The sequence below is a fragment of the Macrotis lagotis genome, chromosome 1 (assembly GCF_037893015.1).
Source record: "Macrotis lagotis isolate mMagLag1 chromosome 1, bilby.v1.9.chrom.fasta, whole genome shotgun sequence".
In the NCBI taxonomy this organism is placed as follows: Eukaryota; Metazoa; Chordata; class Mammalia; order Peramelemorphia; family Peramelidae; genus Macrotis; species Macrotis lagotis.
The window spans coordinates 692,459,783-692,482,901 of NC_133658.1; the positions used below are offsets into that span (position 1 = coordinate 692,459,783).

Genomic DNA, 23,119 nt, shown 5'->3' on the forward strand with positions numbered 1-23,119 from the left:
CCCATTGGTTTTGAATTGTGAAGGAACAAAATTTAAGATATAAGTGGAGACAGCAGTATAGGAATTCAGGTTGCTACATTTTAGTAATATGCATCTATATAACTATATTTTATTATCTATATGTTAAGAATGACATGATGTTTTAAATTATTATTATTTCACTTCTATTACTGATCTTAAGCTTTTGCTTAAGGAGTAAAGGAAGAAGCTTTTTGAAAAATCAGCCCAAAACTGGCTGATTTATTTATACCTTTCAAGTCTCTGTAATAACAAGAACAAGAATGGTAATATTTTGAATCTATTTACTCCTTTATCCAGAAATCTCAGAACACTTCCAAAACCATCTAGTTGCAAGAAAAATTATCTTTATAAAACTACGTAATTATAATTTTCCTGAATACACAGGTGAATTGGTAGCTAAAGTAAATTTTCATTATTTTTTATCTTTCTGAGACAAAATAAATGATGACAGTAAAAAAAACAGTGTTTATATATAATTTTTAACTAAACAGATGATTTAGCAAAAGAATTGGGTCATGATTCTAGACTTTCCAAAAATCCATGTTAAATATTATGAATAAAAGCAATAAGACAAACATAGGGAGTAAGTACATATCTCCTTTCCAGATAGAATAGTTGCAGGAGGGGAAAAAAGTATTGAAATTGGACTTTTGAGAGCAGGGGTCAAATTCCATGAGCCACAATGCTATTTATTACCTGTATGACTCTGGCCATGGTGCCATTTTCATCTTCTTAACAGAATAATGAGCTTTAGTTCAAATAAGTTTTAAGTTACCCTCCTAACTCTAGATCTGGGATTTTGGATCTGGTTATTCAATCTGAAAAAAAGGAGGAGGGGGGACTTCCTCTCTCTCTCTCTCTCTCTCCTCTCTCTGTATGATCATTATATGTTCATAAAAGTTTTGTGTTCTAATATGCTGTTTCATCTTAAGTTATAAACTGGGGGGCTGCTGTGACAATAAATGTTCTGCATAAACACTTAGTACATGGTAATATCTGGATTCAAGTTTAACAAATAAGATATTTAGTTCTGAATGATGCTAGTAAGAAAGAAGTTAAAAATGAAACAGGCAGGGGCGGCTAGGTGGCACAGTGGATAAAGCACCGGCCCTGGAGTCAGGGGTACCTGGGTTCAAATCCGGTCTCAGACACTTAATAATGACCTAGCTGTGTGGCCTTGGGCAAACCACTTAACCCCATTTGCCTTGCAAAAAAAAAACCTAAAAAAAATGAAACAGGCAGAGAAAATATTAATTGGACTTCATGTTTCCTCTTCCCTCATTTTACTCTCTATCTTTCCCACTCCCTTCTTTTCTCTTCATTACTAAGCATCTGGGTGAAGTTACTTCTATGCCTTACAAAATTTAGATAACAATTCATCTAACATAGAGAATTAATCTTTTTTTATTTTTTATTTTTAAATTTTTTTTAGGTTTTTTGCAAGGCAAATGGGGTTAAGTGTCTTTCCCAAGGCCACACAGCTAGGTCATTATTAAGTGTCTGAGACAAGATTTGAACCCAGGTACCCCTGACTCCAGGGCCGGTGCTTTATCCACTGTACCACCTAGCCGCCCTGTGAATTAATCTTGTAGAAAGATATTATGAAAATTTATATTATACTGTAAGAAATTAATGACAATTATAATACAAAATATTTCACATTTATGTTTGATATAGAATTGCATACGAAAATCTGATTTGCTATAGGGATTTGAGATACAGGGGGAGGAGGAAAGGCACTTTTAGGCCAAGAGAACAGTGAGCAAACAGAGAGTAAAAAGTGTGTTGATTGCCCTCTCCAGGTGTACCCCTAAATCTGATGTTTGTTCTTCATTCTCAAAGAAGACTATGGCTTCAGGGAGGTGATGCCATGACAAGCACATGAATTGGATTTCAGTGAAGGGATACTGTGCTAAGTCAATCAGCATCACTTTTTCCCTCCAGAGCCATCTGGAGGCAGTGACCAGATATGAATCAGGATGACTGGAGACAGCTTGGATACAAGGCAATCAGGGTTAAGTGACTTGTCCAAGGTCACACAGGTAGCGTGTCCAAGGCTGGATTCAAACTCCCATCCTCTGACTTCAAGACCAGTGCTTTATCCACTGCATTATCAGGGAGACTTCAGGAAGAATCTGAAAGTGGGTCCCAAAGAAAGTGGCCAGGAAAATGTCTACTAGAGAAGCTTTAAAAATTATTTGCAAAGATATAACAACATGACTTTTAAATATATAATAATGAATAGGTAAAATTTACCTCTGTCATTAATTCCAATGGTGCAACATTTTCCCCAACACATGAATCATCATGTTTCTCATCATCTTCTGTAGTTTCTGACAGCCTTTTGTCAGGAATTGGTGAGGTGTCACCATTATTTTTTGCAACTGTTTTATCTTTACCTATATTGCAACCAAAACACAAAGTAAACATTTTTCTTTTAGGTTTTTGCTAGGCAAATGGAGTTAAGTAGTTTGCCCAAGTCCACACAGCTAGGTAATTATTAAGTGTCTGAGGCCAGAGTTGAACTCAGGTACTCCTGACTCTAGGGCTGGTGCTCTATCCACTGCACCACCTAGCTACACCAAAGTAAATATTCTTTAGATGATCAGTCTTCAAAAATGAAGAAATCCAAAGTTGATATTCCTGGCCTGTGCTAAATGATAACATAATTTGAAAGTGATTCTGCCCTCTGGCTTTCTGCTTTAGAGCCTTTCTTCTCAAAAATCAAAGGTAATGACAATAAATTGATCTCATCTTTAGATACCTCTGCATTCAAAGAACCTCCCATTTGCCACCTGATCAACAGACCAGAAGTTTTCTATGTGTGTTACCCAGCTTCTCCAGGGTACCCTCCTAACTCTTCCAGAAGCAGGTACTCTCACCTCCTCCTCTATGGGCAGAGAGGTCATATGAGGCACACTCCCAACCAATCAGATCCTTATGACACTTTGCTTTTTTAAAGGCAGCAGTGCTATACAAGTGTAAAAAAATCACCAATCTACTTAGTACTTGAAGTCTAGAAGCAGTTGGAAAGATGGCAAGAACATCAGATTTATGGTCAGATAAAATCTAGGATGGATCAATCAATCAATCAGTTAATCAATTAACAAGTGCTTCTTTGTCTGGCATATGCAGATAACAATCAAATAGTCCATGTCTTCAAGGAGCTTCTATGGGAAATGATTTGAATACATAAAAGTAATATAAAAAATAAACAAAGTATATAGAAAATACTTTGTCTGGGGAAGGCAGTAGCAGGTGGGAGAATCAGAAAAGGATTCTTGATGATTAGGCCCTGGTCTCAGAAAGAAGTTACAGATTCCAACTTTACTTGTTTCCAGTGCTTGTTTGCATGTAACCTTGGATAAATGACCAGTCTTACCTATGGTTCAGCTTCCCAGTGTCTTTTGTATTCTACCTCACATAATCATGAAATGATTTTCTCTCTCTCTCTCTCTTTCTGTATATATACATATATATATATATATATATGAAGTATTTTGTAACTGAAAATCACTATATAAATGTGAGTGATTATTATCAAAATTCTTGTCAAATGCTAGAGATTTCAGTGGACCAAGTAGAGTAGACCAAACAAGTTAACATTTCAAAAGAAAAGAAATGGATGCTGGTCATTTAAATATTTTTCCCAAGAAACATATTCTCTGACTCCTCCACAGAAGTAAATGAAATAATAGCTAGCATTTATATCACACTAAGATTTTCAAAGCACTTTACATACAGTATCTCATTTTGATTCTCACAGTAAGGCTAGATATTATTATTATTATTATTATTATTATTATTATTCCCATTTTACAGATAAGAAAACTGAGGCAAACAGAAATTAGGTGACCTTCTCGGAGTCATATAGTTAGAAATGTTTGAGGCAGGATTTGAACTCAGGTGTTTCTGACTTCAGGCTCTTATCTACTAAGCTACTTTACAATCTATATTAAATATGAGAAATAAATAGCATAACTGTTAAGACTAGTACCTTTGATGTGAGGGCTGTTGAACCCTTTTCAGGGCTGCTATCCACCTTTGATGTCCATCTGAGTCACTTCCCATTTGTGGCTACAAGGAGCTGTAGCTGACTTATACACACCCTCATAAAACCATTTTGACAGATTACTAAACCAGGTTGAGGGTAACCAAGGGAGTCCCATGGGTGAGTTGACAGAGGTGTCTAACCCAAGCATGTGAAGTCTTCCACTGGTGGAATGGGCAAATGAGAACACTCCATTCCAACAGCCTTGAAGGTGAGACAGGTTCTGTGGAGTGCTTAGAGCTTGGTTAGAATTTGAAGCAGTCAAGGTCATTCACCAATTGTCTTGACTCTTGCCATGCTGGTTCATGATGACTTCTTGCAACTCTTCCTCACTTAAATCCAATTTATGCAGGAATCAAAAGATGTCACCCATCACTTTACTGTTACTATCTCAAAGTCCTGTGATATCAGGCAATTGATGAAGCAGCAGGTGAGGAAACCCTGGGCACTGTAGTCACAGCCCTGAACAAAGGTGGCCTAGGACATAGGGTCATTGCCCCACTGAAAGCAGCTGTGATATTTAGCAGCTCCCTGGGTAACTGAGTAGCTCTTTTAAGGATCTCATTGCTTACCTCCTGATGTGAGGAAGAGCCTAGAAAAAAAGTTGCCCTAGAAATTGTCAGCTTACCCACCTCTGGTCTGATTACTATGGTTTCACAAAAAAAAATGTACAAAAACTTCTTCAAAGAAGATTCCACTCATCATTGGTACATGGAATGTGAGCACACTCATAGATGACACAAGATTCAATAGACCTGTAAGATGAACAACTCTTGTTGTAAGAGAACTCAGCAAATATCATATCCAAACAGCAGCCCAGAATGAGACAAGGCCAATAAATGGAGGCCAGTTTACTGAAGTTGGAGTTGGATACACATTCTTTTGGAATGGTCACAGTGAAGGGAAGCACTGTGAAGCTGGGGTAGGTTTTGAAATCAAAACTAATCTAGTCAACAAGTTTGAATGCCTATCAAAAGGAATGAATGACAAGCTCAAGACAATGAGATTGCCAGTGAAGGAAAATGCCAAGCCCCCATCATCAGTGCTCCCACCATGATGAACCCTGATGAAGTCAAAGAAAAATTTTATGAAGACCTAGAGACCCTTATCATCAATGTTCCAATAATTCTGGGTGAGTAAATGCTAGAGTAGGCTCAGATCATCAGATATGGCAGGGAGTCTTTGGGAGGAATGGAGTTGGAAATAGCAACAGCAATAGTCACCTACTACTGAAGACTTGTGCATCTCATGACCTCATCACAAACGCTGTCTTCTGTTTACCTAATTCCAATAATACTTCCTGGATGCACCTCATAGCAAACAATGACATTTATTAGACTATGTGATTGTAAGGAGAAGAGACAAACAGAATATGAGAGAGACAAAGGCAATGTGTTGTGCAGAGTGCTGGACTGACTGCAGACTCATCACCTCCAGACTAAATATTCATATTCAACCAAAGAGGAGACCCCAGGGAAAAATTAATACTAGAAAAATTAATGTTAAGAGATCAGAGGACTTCTCTGAGCAGGAACAGTTTGTTGCTAACTTGGAAGGAAAACTGAGCCAACACAAAGTTGGCAACAGTGGAGCAGAAAAGGAGTGGGTAGCTTCCAGAGATCTGGTGAATAGCACTGTATCTGCTCATCTGGGCCAGGGCACTCACAAATACCAAGACTTGTTTATGAAAATGGCAGGGAAATACAGAAGTTGCTAAATGAAAAACAAGAACTCCATAGGGTGCTTGTATGTTGCCCTGATGGCTATTATAGGTTAGAGACATATGGTGCATATCTCAACTATTCGGTGCTGATGGATCCACATTGATTAATGATAGGGACATGATCCTATGTGGAATGAACACTTCCACAGTGTTCTTAACAGACCATCACCAATTAATGCAGAAGCCATTGATCATTTACCTCAAGTTGAAGTCAATTAGTCCCTAGCTGAAGTTCCAACTGAAGAAGTTTTTGAATGTAATTAGGCTCCTTTCATGTGGCAAAGCACCTAGTGCTGATTCTATTTCAGCTGAGATCTTTTGCTAATTGAAAAGCTGACTGAAATTTTCCAGGTTATATGACATGAAGAGGTTATTCCCCAGTAATTCAAGGATGACTCCATCATCTATCTTTATAAAGTTAAAGGGAATAGATTGTGATAATCACAGGGGTATTTCTCTTAGTCATTGCTGATAAGATTCTTGCCAGAGTCCTCAATAAACTGATCCTTCACCTGAAAGATAGTCATCTCCTTGAGAGCCAGCATGGCTTCAGAAAGGGTTGAGGAATAGTTGCTATGTTTGCTGCCTGACAAGGAGTAGAACAGAGTAGAACAGAGGTCTGTATGCAACATGTGTAAATCTGATCAAGGCCTTTGATACTGTCAGTCATGAGGGTTTATGGAAAATTATATCAAAGTTTGGTTGCCTGGAAAAGTGCATCAATTTGTTGGTCAACTCCATGACGTCATGCTTGCCTGGGTTCTAAATAGTGGATGATGCTCTTGTGATTTACCATCACCAATGGAGTGAAACAAGGCTATGTTCTTGCTCCTATGCTTTTTAGTATGATGTTTTCAATCATGTTATCAAATGTCTTCACTGAGGGGCGGCTAGGTGGCATAGTGGATAAAGCACCGGCCTTGGAGTCAGGAGTACCTGGGTTCAAATCCGGTTTCAGACATTTAATAATTACCTAGCTGTGTGGCCTTGGGCAAGCCACTTAACCCCATTTGCCTTGCAAAAAAAAAACTAAAAAAATGTCTTCACTGAGATGAACAAGGCAACAAAGTCAACTTCCACTCCGATGGTAAATTCTTCAACTTGACAAGCCAAACCCAAAGTGGAGAGAGTGTTGATACATGATCTTCTTGTTGCAGATGATTGTACACTCAATGAAGCCTCTGAAGCTGAGATGTAACAAAATATGGATCGATTCTCTGCTGCCTGTGCTAATTTTGGTCTAACAACACCAAGGAAACTCTGGTGCTCCATCAGCCAGCACCACACCATCCATACATGAAATCATCAATTACAAGAAATGGAGAATTTTTGTTTTAAATTTTTATTTAAGGCAATGGGGTCAAGTGAATTGCCCAAGGTCACAAAGCTAGGCAATTATTAAGTATCTGAATCCAGATTTGAACTCAGGTCCTCCTAACTCCAGGGTGCTCTAATCACTGTGCCACCTAGCTGCCCCTGAAATGGAGAATTTTTGAATACTATGGTTAAGAGTTCAGTTACCTTGGAAGTGTCTTTTCCAGGGAGGTACACATTGATAATGGGGATGACGTATGCATTGCCAGAGCTAGCTCAGTATTTGGGAGGTTCCAAAAGAAAGTGTGGGAGAGAAGAGTATTAGAGTCATTGTGTTGACCTCATTGCCTAATGCCTTTGAAACCAGGACAGTCTACCAGTGCCATGCCAGGAAACTGAATCACTTCCATTTAAATTGACTTAGGAAGATTCTGAAGATCACCTGGCAGGAGAAGATACCAGACACTGAGGTCCTTTCTTGAGCTAAATTGCCAAGCACTCAGGCATTATTACAGAGAGGGCAACTATGATGGGTTGGACCCATTGTCTGAATGCCAGGCATGTGCTTGCCAAAAGATTATTTTATGGAGAACTCACACAGAACAAATACTCACAGAGGGGTCAAAAGAAGCAATATAGGGATAACCTGAAGTTCTCTCTTAAGAACTTTAGAAATAATTGTACAGTTTGGGAGACACTGGCACAGAACCATTCAGCATGGCATGCCCTCACAATTTAAATATGAGATGTATAAGTTTAGAGAATCAACTCCAGGTGTTTAGATGGACTATTTGTACCCGACCTGTGGTAGAACATTCTGAGCTCATATTGGCCTTATCAGTCACAGATGAATACACTTGTCTCTAACATAGTGGTGATGACTGAAATTTTACAGGTTATATGACATGAAGATGTTATCCCCCAGGAAGGCAAGGATGACTCCATCGTCCATCTTTATAAAGGTAAAGGGAATAGACTGTGACAATCACAGGGGTGTTTCTCTCTTAGTCTGATCCTTCACCTCAAAGATGATCACCTCCTTGAGAGTCAGCATGACTTCAAAAAGGGTTGAGGAATAGTTGCTATGTTTGCTGCCTAACAAGTACAGGTCCTCTTTGATAATGAAGGGTAAGAAGGGTAAGAAGCAAGCAAGCAAGCAATCATTGAGATAATAATGATTAATGCATAATAATAATAATAATAATAATAATGATAATGAAGCATTAGATTGAGAGGTCAAGAAATGGACCAGTTTCTGAAACTTAAGAGCAAAATGCTAAAAAATAAGTATGAATTAAAGAAAGGAGTAGAGTGAGAAGAAAGTAGTCTGAATATTAACAAAGAGAAATTAATATGACCATTGTATATCAAAGTCATGATGTATATGTTCCAACAACAATTGTTTATTTTTTAAAAAATCAAGACAAGTGCTAAAATCTTATTGTTTAGTCTATTTATTAGATGTGATTCTGGAAGTATTAGCTGTAAGGGACTGTTGTGTGTGGGAATATTGTAAAGTTTCATCACCTGATGTCTTCTAGCAACAAAGCATTATTTACTGGTTGATTGTAGAATACCCTGGGAGTGGGAGTGTACTGGGGACTGGGGAGGATGTTTAAGCACTTGTATTTGGTTTAATACATGTAGAACTTGGAGATCTTGGTGTACAGGGAGAACTTGTCTCCCTTGTCTCTTGTCTCCTGCCCCTTCGATGTTTGCCTGGGTAAAGGTTAAGTGAGTCTGGAAAGGAACTCAATTAGCCTCTTCTTTTATGGAAATAATCTTAGGAGCTCCTAAACTGGAATTGTAATGTACTTACTAGTGTCTTCATGGCTGTGACAACTTAAAGCATCCTGGGAAGTCCTTTCCATGGCAGTAGAGGCACTCATAGGTGTTTTATCTAGGTAAACATAGAAACACATTTTAAGAATGAAGCAAATGAGGAAAATCAGGAAGTTGAAAACAAAATGCTAGGAAAGCACAAAAGACCATCACTAAAAACTTCTGGGTAGCAAAACATATGCAAAAAACTGAGCCCTGAAAAAAAGAAGACCCAGCTCATCAGGAGGTGTAGATTGATAACCAGACTTAACCTGAGCTGTCTTTCTGAGATTCCATTGGCTTAAATGCATTAGGATCCTTTAGGGTAATCCTCTGATTTCAACTAGCCCCTTCTTGAAGACTGACTCACTGGTTTTACACAACTTTACAATTGACATCACACAAGAGCTCATAATGGGGGATGAAAAGATGAATAATGTTGAACAAGCTTGAGTTGTATAGAGAAACCAGGGCTCCCCAATTAGGAAACTTTTCTTTCTTCATAACTAATGATGCTGCATTTCTACTAAGTAATTATTCCTTTTAAGAGACTAGAAATTAGCTCTGAATAAAATGAGTTCATTCTTAGAGCCCTCATATTGCCATTCAACATAATATACATTATAAACTATTTAATGGGCTATTGTGAATTAGTTAATCCAGTTATTTTAATTCCCTCAGTACCTATAGAGTACAGTACCCATTAGAGCACAATATATAAATTTTCTAATATGGAAGTCAGCTTCAAAAAGACCTTATTAAGTTATTGACTACAAGTCTTTCATGAAGTTTTGAATAAAAATAATAACAAAAGCTAGTTATTTATGTAACATTTTAAGATATGCAAAATCCTTTATGTACATTATCTCATTTAATCCTGACAATAATCCTATGGGGTAGATGATTTTTTTTTGGCTCTTTGCAAGGCTATGGAGTTAAGTGACTTGCTCGAGGTTACACAGCTGGGTAATTATTAAGTGTCTGAGGCTGGATTTGAACCAGGACCTCCTGACTCCAGGGCAGGTGCTCTGTCCACTGTGCTACCATCTAGCTGCCCCTTAGGTGGCACAGTGCAGAGAGTGCCAGGCCTAGAGTCAGGAAGACTCATCTTTCTGAGTTCAAATCTGATCTCAGACACATATTTGCTGTATGACCTAAGTCCCTTAAACCTTAACCCTGTTTGTCTCACTTTCCTCATCTGGAAAATGAGTTAGAGAAAGAAATGACAGAGCACTCCAGTGTTTGTGCCAAGAAAACATCAAATGGGTTTACAAAGAGTCAAACATGACCAAACAACAGCAAAAGGCACTTTTATTATCTCCATTTTACAGATAATGACACCAGGGCTGACAGAGATGAAGTGACTTGTCTAGGGTCACATAGTTTATGTCTGAGACAGCATTCAGACTCAATTATCTTTTTAAATCTCATACACTATCTACTGTGTCATCTTGATATCTGATATATAAATTGAATAAAATTCTTATTATGGAGGCAAGTATTCAAAAAAGTTTGTGCAATTTCAGGGTAAGGGTGCAATGGGATATAGTGTATGGGGTTGATCTTAGAGTCAGAAAGGTCTGAATTCTAGGACTGGCACCATGACCCTAACAAGTCACCTGATTTCCCAGTGGCTGAGGCAATACAATACTTTCAAACTCAAGTGGCAGAGGAGGGAAATTATCCTTATAGTTTTTTCACCTTGGAGAGTTCCCTGTATCAATAAAAATTTCTTTTTATAGGTAAAATGAGAGGTCTGAAGTAGATGTTCTGCAAGGTCCCTTCAGGGTTTTCCTATTCTGTGACTTTTAGTGATTTCTGGCATACTCATTATGAATCTTTAAGGGAAATCTGAATGCTTTGTTTTATATCTTATATATCCTTAATCTTTGAAGTTGATCTCAAGAGAAAAAGCTATATTTTACTCTTGATGTCACAGTCAGAAATAGAACTCTGAGGTAGAGGGAATGTTAGTTTGACCAATGGAAATTTTCATGATGCTGTTCTAGATAATATCGGATCATTTTTTTCTTTTCTAAGGTGGACCTAAATCTTTTTGAAATTCATTTCTTAGAATAATTTATTATTAAAAAAGATAAAAATGAATAATTCATAACTTTGGGTAAGTCACTTTAATTCTGTTTCTACAGTTTCACAGCTCTCATGTTTGATACTTTGATTCTGACATTATAGAGAAATGTGGTATCAACCTAAAGGAAAATCTGGTACTCAGTTAAATTAATTAGAAATATTTGCTCACTAAACAATTATCAATCAAATAAGAATCTATTAAAAGACTATTATGTATATTGTGCAGGCAGCACAATAGATTGAGCACTGGGTTTGGGGTCAGGAAGAGGTGAGTTCAAATCCTGATTCAGACATTTCCTGGATAAGTCATTTAAGCCTGTTTGCCTCCGTTTCCTCATCTGAAAAATGAGCTGGAATAGGAAATGACATATCATTACAGTGTCTTTTGTCAAATGATTGAAACAACTGTACAATAAACATATGCAAGGTCCAGGAGATATAAAGACAATGAAATGGAACTTGGCTTCAAGGAGGTTATAATCTCACAGAGGAAATCATATGAACAAAATACTAATGTGCATGACATTGTGGGGAAACAAATTGGGAGCAGGCCCTATCTCCAAGATTGACAAATTTAGTTGAGGAGAGGAGACAAGAAGACATAAGTAACAACAGAATAAAATAATAGCAGTCAGCCTCTGTATTTTGCTGCTTTGAATTCTGTCTTCATTACTTTAATGCTTCACAATGACAATCTCATCTTTTGCAGTTTACTTGTTCATTTGGTGATTCCTGCATGGATGACTTTTAACAACATTCTGGGTGGTCAAGATGCTGGTCCTGCCTTAGTAATTCTCACTTTTGAAACTATGACCCTGTTATAGGAGCAATATCTACTAGGGTCCCTGTCATGTAGATTGGGCTAATTTTTGGCTAAAAGGCAATCTCTGAGACTATTGGTCCAAAGTTTAGCCTTGACATGGCTTCCCAGTTGTGTTGGGTATATAAAGGACAGTATGCAGGAAGACAGAGCCTCAGACTTAATGGGATGTCCACCTGCTATGAAAGTCAACACATGCTTCTGATCTTTAAGTGTTTCTGTAAGGAGGGGAGAGGCCTGTATATACCTGACCCAGTGCTGCAGCTTTATGGCAAAAATAATTTTTTTTGTTTTTGATATTAAATATTGGATGTTCCAGGAGAATTTCAGTTTTTATTCCAGTCTTGAGCCTGATCTAATCTAGTGCATTTGACATTAGCAGAACTGAGTTAGAATAATCTTGTATCTGGCCTTTTGTATAAGTAGGAAAAAGGTGATGAGGATTGTGTGATAAGAAGGCAGCATCCTTGCCTATCTTTGGCCAGGGAGCTTCTGGTTGTCTGCAGAAGGAGAGTTTTCTCAATAGGATAGAAATAGAGTTCCCACTGGGCCAGTGGGATTAACCTAGTGGATTCTAAAGGAGACTGACATGGAGGAAAAGAAAGTACTGGGTGGAGCATTGCCAGGCTATTAGTAACAATCCTTAAAAAAGCAAAACAAAACTGGACTAACTGCATAAGGTAAAGGTAAATAAATTGCTTCTGCACTTTTTTTTTGTTTTGTTTTGTTTTTTTTGCAAGGCAAATGGGGTTAAGTGGCTTGCCCAAGGCCACACAGCTACGTAATTATTAAGTGTCTGAGACCGGATTTGAACCCGGGTACTCCTGACTCCAAGGCCGGTGCTTTATCCACTATGTCACCTAGCCACCCCCTGCTTCTGCACTTTTAACAAGGGGAAACAGAACTTTTCATTTTTAAGGGTGTCCCCTGAAGAGAGGGGCAACTCATGGATTTAGTAACAAGAGCAATGCTAATGGAGGTGGGGACTGGCAGACCATAATGTATATTAGACACCCAAAAATATGGCTGGAAAATGTGAATTCCACTGCAATCAAAGTTTATAAAGGACAAGAATGGGAGCAGGAAGGAGGATGAGTTTTATGCTAAACTCCATATGTAATATATTAGCTCTTTGGGAATTCATAAATAATTATTGTGTACATTATATTTATGCTCATTTGTAAGGTTTGTACTGGCTTTTATCTTATCAACAGTACTAATTTCCAAGTAAGGAACCAAAACTCAATTTTAATACTGTTGTTTTGTTTGTTTTTTGCTAAAGCAATGGGGTTAAGGGACTTGCCCAAGGTCACACAGCTAGGTAATTATTAAGTGTCTGAGTTTGGATTTGAACTCAGATCCTCCTGACTCCAGGGTTGGTGCTCTATCCACTACATCACCTAGCTGCCCCTTTAATAATGTTCTTAAGGAAAAATATAATCTGTCCCAGAATGCGGCTTTCTCCTGAAATATTATGTTTACAAGGGAGAATAACAAGTTATTGAAGATGTATAGTTCATTACCAAATAAAGAAGAGGTACCAACTTGAATGGGGAATTAAAAATGGAAGTCAATTGGGTGTTAGGGGACAGAGAAGATGGTAGGCAAAGGTACAAAGATAGGGACAATGCAAAGAATATTTGGAGAACAAGTTCCATATTATAACTTTCCCCATTGCAGTTTTGCTGTATCTCAGGTCAACCTAAGAAATTAGATGGGAAGTTTTGGGAAGTTTTGTGGAAGTCACAGACATCGTGTGAAGGCCAGCAGACAACACAGAAAAGGCTAAGAAATTCAAAGATGTTAAAATAAATGTATAATATTGTATGACAACATATTTTATCTTTTAATACCATAGTAATTTATACTTTTCTCTGGTATAAAGGGAAGACCAAAAATTTTTTATGTAGATTTTTTCCAGATTGGGGAGGAAAGGTGCTTCACCCCTATATCCTGCAATATGAAGGGATAACTGAAGTATTAAGTATAGACAACTCACTCAAGAAATCTGGCAGCAAAAGGAAAGTGAGAACCAAGATGCTGGTTAGCAGTAAGATCAAGTACAAGTGTTTCTGTGAAAGGAGAAATAAATGTATGTTGTAAAGCAGAAAGGAAAACACAAGTAGAAAAGAAGAAATGAAAGAAGATGGAAAATGTGATAATTGGAAGAAAAGACCCTGAAAGGAAGGAATGGAATTGAAAACAGGGGCAAAGAGGTTAGCCTTAGGAAGGAGGAAGTGCAGTTATCTTGTCTTTCTTTCTATAAAATGGCAAAATTTAATTGATAATAAAAATATATTCAGTATAAAAAAGTGAAATCTTTATAGTTCCTGACTCATTATTTGTTGTGTACATAGATCAAAGTATACTTATCTTTAATTAATATTCACTTTAATTTCAGTATTATAAGATTCAATATGAAACTGACATATCAATTTCCTTTTTTTCCCCTCTTTCCCTGTTCCTTATTTTCCTATTTCAAGACATAACTAAAGTCACTTAAGCCACTCTGATACAGGAGACAGCTAAACTTCTTACACAGGCTAAAGAATAAATACTTGTCTTTTTATTTGTTTATAAAAATTAGGAACCTGTAGAATTGAAAATCTGTTGTTTAGATCAGGAAAAGAGGATCCTTCCACCTAACGGTACATTTAATCAGAATTTTAAAAAATAAAAAATAAACAGCATCTATTAAATTTAAATTTTTTCTACTGGTTTACTAATTTTTTATGAGTTTACTCAATCTTCTCCCTCTGCTGCCCAAACCTAAAAATATGTGGATTAAGCACAATGATCTTTTTTTTTTTTACTGATTTTGCCCTTTCTCCTTTAAAAAATAAATTAATGTTTTTTCAATAGTAGTAATTAATTATATTTTTCAATAGACCTAGTGAATTATGTTCTTCCCATTGCCCAAATCATGATCTCATGGTAAGGTAGGTAATCAGGCATTTAGGAGAGTATATTATTAAATTCATTCATGACACTAGGGCACAATTGACTACACTGTGAAGTCCTCATGTCAAAAATTATGTAGAACATTTATTTCCTGCCACTCCTTCTGATCCTATGACATGTCAGAATGACAAATATTTCTTCCATATTTCTCTCCACAGAAAAACCTCTGAAAAAAAGCAGTAGAAATCTATAGAAGTAAAGGGCATATTCCCCCTTATTCATCACATTAAAATTCCTAACATCAACCATCCTTTTCTTAGCACATAGCCAGGATCCAACATTCCTAAAAGACTGAAGGAGCTAGTGTTTGAGTTCTACTTTCACTGTTCTTTTGTGTCTTATATCCCCTCCTCTTTCTCTTGTCCTGTCTCATAGGAAGAAATAGATCTCTACTTTTTCCATGTTAAACTCTATACCTATATTCTTTTGTAAAATTCAATTTATTTTCAGTTCCAAATTCTCAACCTCTTCATAACTTTCTTTTATCAGAAATAGAGGAGAGAGAAAATATGATCATATATTCCTGTATATCATGCACAAAAATCCTGCAAGAAGAGATAGCAAGAGATAGCCCATTAACAATAACTCTATACAAAATAGTTGGGATTACACCTGCCAAACAAACTCAGGGATAATATGAAAAAAGTTATAAAAATTAATTTAAATACAATATATTTAAATAATTGGAGAAATATTAATTGTTCATCGGTAGGCAGGGTCAAAAATGTCAATTTTACCTCATTTATGTATTCAATGCCAGAACAGCTAGGTGGCACAGTGGATAGAGCTGGCCCTGGAGTCAGGAGTACCTGAGTTCAAATCTGGCCTCTGACACTTAATAGTTACCTAGCTGTGAGTCTTGGGCAACCCACTTAACCCTGTTTGCCTTGCAAAAAAACAATCTTAAAAAAAGAGTCATTTATATATTCAATGCCATCCCAATTAAATTCTCAAAAATTATTTCACTGAATTAAAAAAACAATAACAAAATTCATCTGGAAGAACAATGACTAGCAGAGCAACTAAGGAAAAAAATATAAGGGAAGGAGGTTTAGCAGTACTGGATCTTAAACTATATTATAAGGCAGTGATTATCAAAGTTGTCTGATACTGGCTAAAAAATAAAAAGGTAGATCAGTGGAACAGAGTAAACATACAATTCACAGTAGCAAATAAAAACGGTAACCTTGTATTTGACAAGTGAAAAGACTTAAGTTTTGGGGATAAGAATTCATTATTTGGTAAAAATTGTTGGAAAACTGGAAAGCAGTCTGACAGAAATTTAATATAGACCAATATTTTACTCTATTTACCAAGATAAGGTCAAAGTGGATAAAATGACCCAGATGCAATGAGAGATAGTACAAGAAAATTTGAAGGACACAATCTACTTTATCTTATCTTATCTTAATATCTATATCTATCTTATCTATCAGACTCATGGATAGGTGAACAATTTATGAATAAACAAGAGGGAGAGAGTAGTGTGAGATATAAAATGGATAATTTTGACAACTTTAAATTTAAAAGTTTTTGTATAAATAAAACAAAAAAAGATCAGAGGAAAAGCAGAAAATTTAGAAAAAATTTTATATATGTATTCTCAAATACTTAAGAATATTTGTCAAATCTATAATAATATAAGTAATTTCCCAAATGAGAAATGGTCAAAGGATATGAAAGGTAGTTTTCTGATGAAGAAATCGAAATTTATAATCATATAAAAATAATAAATCATTATTGGAGAAATGAAAATAAAAAACTTGAGATATTTATTATTTATAAGCTGATTTAAAATCATTGAAGAGGAAAGTAATAAATATTGGAAGGGGTATGGAAAAGTTGTGACACTCCATTTGGTAGAATTGTGAACTGATACAACCATTTTAGAGAGCGAGCTGAAATTATTCCCAAAGAGTTATTTACAGCCTATACCCTTTGACTCAGCAATACCACTAAAACAGTTATAGTAGTTCTTTTTGTGGTAGCAAAGATCTGGAAATTACAGGATATCCCTTAGGGGAATGGTTGAACAAGTTGGGGCCTATGATCATGATGGAATACTACTATGCTATGTATAATGTTGAGCTCAATGATCCTGGAAAAGCATAGATAGACTTGTATGAAATAAGGAAGAATAAATTGAACAGAACCAAGAGAACATTGTATATAGTAATACCAACATTGTTCTAAAAACAACTTTGAATAACTAAATAATTTTGGCTATTATAAATACCCAAACATCAAAAGACATTTGGAAGAAGACACTGACAAATAGAAGTATATATAGAATAGTTTTGTGTGTATGTGTGTATGTGTGTGTGTGTATGTGTATATGTGTGTGTGTGTGTATTGATAGTCTGCTCTAAGGTGTAGAGGAGTGGGGAAGAAAAAAAGGAAAAAAGTTACATAACTATGATATATTTAAAAGGAATAGCAAGTTGTGCATAATGCATTTGCGGTTTCATGTACAATAAATCATTTTTCTAGTCTATTGTTATGGAAATCCTTGTTTTATTTTTTAAGTTCAGAATAAAATAAATAAAACTTAAAAATAAAAAAAGGAAAATAGGGGTATAGACACAAGGATATTTTGAGGTAGAAAGATGGAAAGATGAAAAAACCTCAACAAATTCTACAAAATAGCAAAGCAAATCAACAAGTATTTATTAATCATCTATGTATAAGCACTGTGCTAGATGTTGGGCATATAAAGACAACCAAAAAGCCCCTGACTTCAAGGAGATTACATTCTGTTGACAAATACCAATTCTACTAGTCATGACAGTAATTAGCATTTACTTATAAAAATTATTTCTATATATAGAGTGTTCTAAAAGTCTTAGTGCAGGGATTAAAACTTAACACTGCACTAAGAGTTTTGGGCCACCCTGTATGATATATACTTTCATTATTTCATTTTATTTGGTCTTTATAATACCTCTGAGGTTTAGAAGTTAAGAGACTTTTCAGGGTCACACAGTTGCTGGATGGTGGGATCTGAACCCAGGTCTTCTTTGATTACAAGATAAGTACTCTACCACATTGTCTCAGAAGTGGGATGGGAAATAAAATAGAGTTAAGGAGGTTACAAAAAGTAGGTGTGAATGAGAGCAGGCTGGAGATCAGTGGTGGAGTGAACATATTAGTGACAATATGAAAGGAAGAGCAGACACTCATTCTGGCCAACTAGCGTCAATCTCAAAAGAAAAGATACAGTGCAACTAGAAATCAAAGAATCACAGAATTTTAAAGATAATCTTCTCTCACTGGGAACCAAGAAAAATGCTTCTGCTCAGAGTTCACAGCCAGGGTCTTTACTGACTAATAACTGATAGAATGGAGTGAGTTTACGAATCCAGAACTTTCAGGGGGTTTATAAAATCAGAATAATTAAAAAAATGGATGACTATAATCAATGTTGAGTGTCTATATCCTAAAGGAACAAACAGATAGAGAGGACTCACCTGCCATTAGAAGACAGAGGCTAGTTTTTGAAAATACATAATACATAACACATGCATATACATACACCCAGAAACCAGACTAAACTCTTGGATATGGTATATATATGCAAAGGTATGACATATCTCCAAGATGTTCAGATATACAATTAAGGAAAAAAAATTTCTTTTAAAAAAAAGAACTACATTCTGTTATCATTACCACTGAAGCTAATACATATTATTTTAAGGTCTGTAAATACATAAATTGTATTGCTATAAAAAGTATTAGCTTTTTATGTATAATCCAGAGGAACCATTAGACCTAGAGGACCTAGAATTTATGAGTTCTATAAGTATTGATATTGTGACAAATGCTGAAACCAAGCTCCCACTAAATAATGTCAAGACAATTAGGCAATATGCACACTGGAAAGAGTGCTAGAAATAGAATTTGGAATTTGATCAAAACTTTTTAAATTCCTCTTCCAATACTTACTAAATGTATCACATGAAATAAGTTCTTTAATCACTTTGAGCATCAGTTTTCTCATCTATAAAATGGAACTGCATTAGTGGAGGGAGTTTTCACACCGGAGGACCATGCAAAAGAAATCATGGTAGTCAATTCCCTCTATCCCTATTGGGGTAATATCTGTATTTAATTCACAGGATTTTGTGAACATCAAATGATATAATAAATATAGAACATTTAGCAAACATTATATAAATAACATATTGTTCAAATTTCACAAAACATAACATCATAAGATGAATATATCTATGAGACCTATATTTCATTAGTCATATTTTAAAACAAGTCACAAATTTATGTGAAGATGGATAATTAATTTAGACATACCTATAATTGAATGGAAACCATTACCTGTATTTTCTTGTAAGAAGGATGACCATAATTTATTGTCTGAATTTGTAAGTAAATCTTTATTTTCATTACTCTTTGAGGAGATTTTCTTCCTAGATATTAAAGTAAATAATAATTAACAATATATTTTGTGTTTCTTTTATAAGGATTTTTTATAAGGATTTACAGGGGCAGTGGTTTGATTTTTTAAATGATAAAAAAAACCACAATAGTCTCATGATGATTTGATTTAGTTGAGTATTATCTCTCCAAAAGTACAGATTGCAACCGTCCAGTACCTACACAACCCAAGTGACTCTTTTTAAGTCTTCCCATAAGTCCTCTACAGAAGCTCCACTTAAGATGTTTATTCTAAGGGATGTATTCTACAGCCTGTCCATTAGACTACACATCACAATGTAGGCAAGAGCAATGCTTTACCCCCTTGACTTTTCCTGCATGGTGAGAACTAAGGCAGAATGCTTTTGACTGAAGAACATTCTTCTCTTCTATTTGGACTTTGTGCTGGACAGCCTCCATGAAACTAAAAAAGACCTTTGGTAAGCACAGTTATCTTCCATGTCACCCTGGGGATCACTCAATTATAAAAAAAATGAGATCAGGGAATCATGGATGATGATTGGGAAAAACCTTACTGGAGAAGACACTTTAAGGTAGCCCTTTAAACCAAATCAAATACCTTCTTATCATTAATAAATGAGAAGCACAATAAATATTATCTCGGCAGCCAGATGGAGCAGAATAAAAGACCCGAGTTTGAATTTGTTAGAAACTTACCTTGGGCAGATCACTTAATCTCTATCTGTCTCAGTTTACTCAGTTTACATGGAATAGGGATAATAATAGTCCTTACCTCATAGTTTTGTTGTGAGGATCAAGTGAGAAAATGTTTGTAAAGTTCTTAAGTACCTTAGTATTTGGCACACTACAGGAACTTAATAAATGGTTTCTTCCCCTCATCCCTTCAGTCAATTGTGTGACTGCTGAATAGTATCTCCTATGAAAGTCTACCTTTTCTCTTTTCACATCTCTAAAATAACATATACATCAGTATAAACCAACACATACAAATATGTAAATAATATATATGCAAAATAACATAGGCAAACAATACTTGCATATGGAAATAATCTGCACCTCTGTAAACAACACATATACAATATGTAAGCAATATGGGTATGTAAAATAACATACACATATGTGTAAATGATATACACATATGTAAATAATATATAGATAGGTAAATAATATATACATGCCTACAAAATAATATATATGTATAATAATATATACATATATGTATAATACTAAATATATGTAAGTATTATAAAAATTTTGTAGCATTGAGAAACACAGGTCAGTCATTATTAACAACTGTCTTTTTGTTAATAGTAAGGTCTATGATTTTTTTCCAAATACTAGGTGATTATGTTAGAATAGCACTAAACTAATTACTAAAGATAAAGTAACATTTCTATATTATTATTATTGTCACTGTGATAGCATTTCTAGAAACTTTTAAAAGTTCTACAGAGTAACATTCTATCTACCTCAGGTGGCATCCTTATTTAGAAGAGTAAGTTGTAGTTGAACATATTGCTTAAGTCAATTCCTTCTACAGTTTTATAAATCATCTCATGATATTGTTAAATGACAAACAGAATGCCCCAAAAGTCTTAGTGCTATTTTCATCTTTAGAAGTCTAAAATTGCACTATGAGTGTAGGATACCCTGCACTCGTGAACAGAGTTCAACAACATTGCTACTGCTTGAGAGTAACATAAAACATCTTGTTTTTAAAATAAGGAGCTCAAATAATAAATACTTAACCATTATTTTTCAATCTTAGTTCTGAAAGTATTTGATGATATTAATGGGTATTAAATCTTATAGAAATGAGAGAAACTTGTGATATATATTTTTTCAGAAATGATAGGTAAAATAAAAATGGTAAAATAAAACAGAATCAATTTCATCATGTTTAACATCAATCAAATTTCCTTAAAAGCAAAGACAAATGCTACCTGTATGTTTAATAGAAAAATACTATATAAACATTTTCAAATTTTCCATAACTCAATATTTTTACATTTGATACACCAATCTATAGCACCAACACTTATTAAACCAGGGATTTGAATTGAAAAATAATTTGAGAAATTTAGAAATGAAAGATTTGCTACAGTAACCACATAGGTATCTCCATTTCTAATGGATATGCTCCTAAAATAGTCGCTCTTTGTCAACTAAGATATCCACAATAAAGGTAATTTTGCAGGCATTTTATATCTGTCATTTGTATTGTTATAATGAAATCATCCATGAAGAAGCTAATATGACTAGAAGTAGGTTAACTCCTCAAGTATTCATTGCCATCACTGTCAAATTCCAACTATTTGTCAGAAAAGTGGGAGTGGTGAATTAAGCAATAACTTATGATGAGGAAAAAAGCAAATGGCATCGATAAAAGTTATATTTAAAAAATAAAGCCAAATATATAAATATATCTTAAATATTCTATATGTACGATGTAAAGTGAGAGCCTTGGAAGTTGCTAGATAGAATTACTAAGTGAAAGCATAAGTAATATGTTATGTCATTTGAGCAAAGTTAAAATGGATCCCTTATATGATTTTTCCCTGTTCAGAAGACTCTGATACAAATTATTTCCTTCATACCTTAATTGTGATATCATTTATAATTCTTACAGTTTCCACTATTAATTCTATTTTGGTGACTCATTAGAATGAAAATTATGTGCAAACAGAAGTGTTTCATTCTTTATATCTCTATTCCCCAGTATCAAGTTTATGTCTCTAGCTCTGACTTTTTTTCCTCAAACTCAAACTCAAATTTTTAACTGACTACTAGACTTTTTTACCTGGATTTTCCAACAATATCTCAAATAACTAAATAATAAACATGTCTAAAATTGAAATAATAATTTCTCTCCCTATTTCCTGACTTTCTAGATTTTGGCAATGGTTTCACGATTCTCCCCATCATTATAACTTCAGTCATGTAAAAGTTTTCTCTTTACCTCCCTCCATCCATTCAAATAATTTTGTCTCTCCATTAGCCCTAGTTCATATCCTCACCTTTTACATGCAATAATTTTTTAATAGATCTTCCTTCTTTCAGTCACTTTCTTTCTAAAACAATATTGTAAAATTGATCATATAGCAAAAGTCTAATAGCATCACACCATTGTTGTAAAACTTAAGTAGCTTTCCATCATCTATTGAATAAAATTCAATCTCCATAGTCTGGGCCTTCTATAATATAGACACAACACAATAGCATCTGTCCTGGCATCAAGAAGACCTAAATTCAAATCCAGTCTCAGACATTTATTAACTATGTAACCATGGGTAAGTCACTTAACCCTTTTTGCCTCAGTTTCCTCATCTGTAAAATGAGTTGGAGAAAGAAATAGCAAACCATGCTGGTATCTCTGCCAAGAATATCCCAAATGGAGTCACAAGGAGTTAGACAAGATTGAAACAACAACATGGCTCCTTTAAGAATTATTGATTTACCTTGTTCCTACTCTTACACACTCCAAAATCCTGATAAACTTTACTATCTGCTCTTCTCCAAACCTCTTTTATACATTTTTCCAGCTGTGTACCTTTGGTTCACACTATTCCCTGCCCCTAGAATCCCCCACCCCCATTTTTCTTGTTGGCATCTTACTCATCCTTGAAGATATAAAACAAATGCTGCTCCTTTCCTAAACCTGGCTTTGATTCTTCTAGCTGAGCCTCATTGGACCTCATAACTCTTTCTACTCTTCTAAATAACATTATAGACGGTGGTGGGATTCAAATAAATTAACAACCAATTCACTGAACTCAACATAAAATTAGCTATCAGTTCTGCTGAACCAGTGCAAACCAGCTGAATTTCACCACTGGTGAAGAACCTGATTACAAGTGCCATTTTAACAACCAGTTCACCAAACCTAATATAAAATCAGGTACTGGTT

General features: G+C 35.2%; 1 protein-coding gene across 1 annotated transcript in view; it reads right to left on the reverse strand.

Moving 5' to 3' along the window:
* ERICH2 (glutamate rich 2) overlaps positions 1-23,119 on the reverse strand; it is a 132,008-nt gene that overhangs the window by 31,637 nt on the left and 77,252 nt on the right. The window contains exons 8-10 of the mRNA XM_074236519.1: positions 19,132-19,223; positions 8,929-9,009; positions 2,278-2,420 (exon numbers count right to left, since the gene is read on the reverse strand). Of these exons, the coding sequence (XP_074092620.1) occupies positions 2,278-2,420; positions 8,929-9,009; positions 19,132-19,223 (316 nt within the window). The remainder of the gene's footprint in view (positions 1-2,277; positions 2,421-8,928; positions 9,010-19,131; positions 19,224-23,119) is intronic.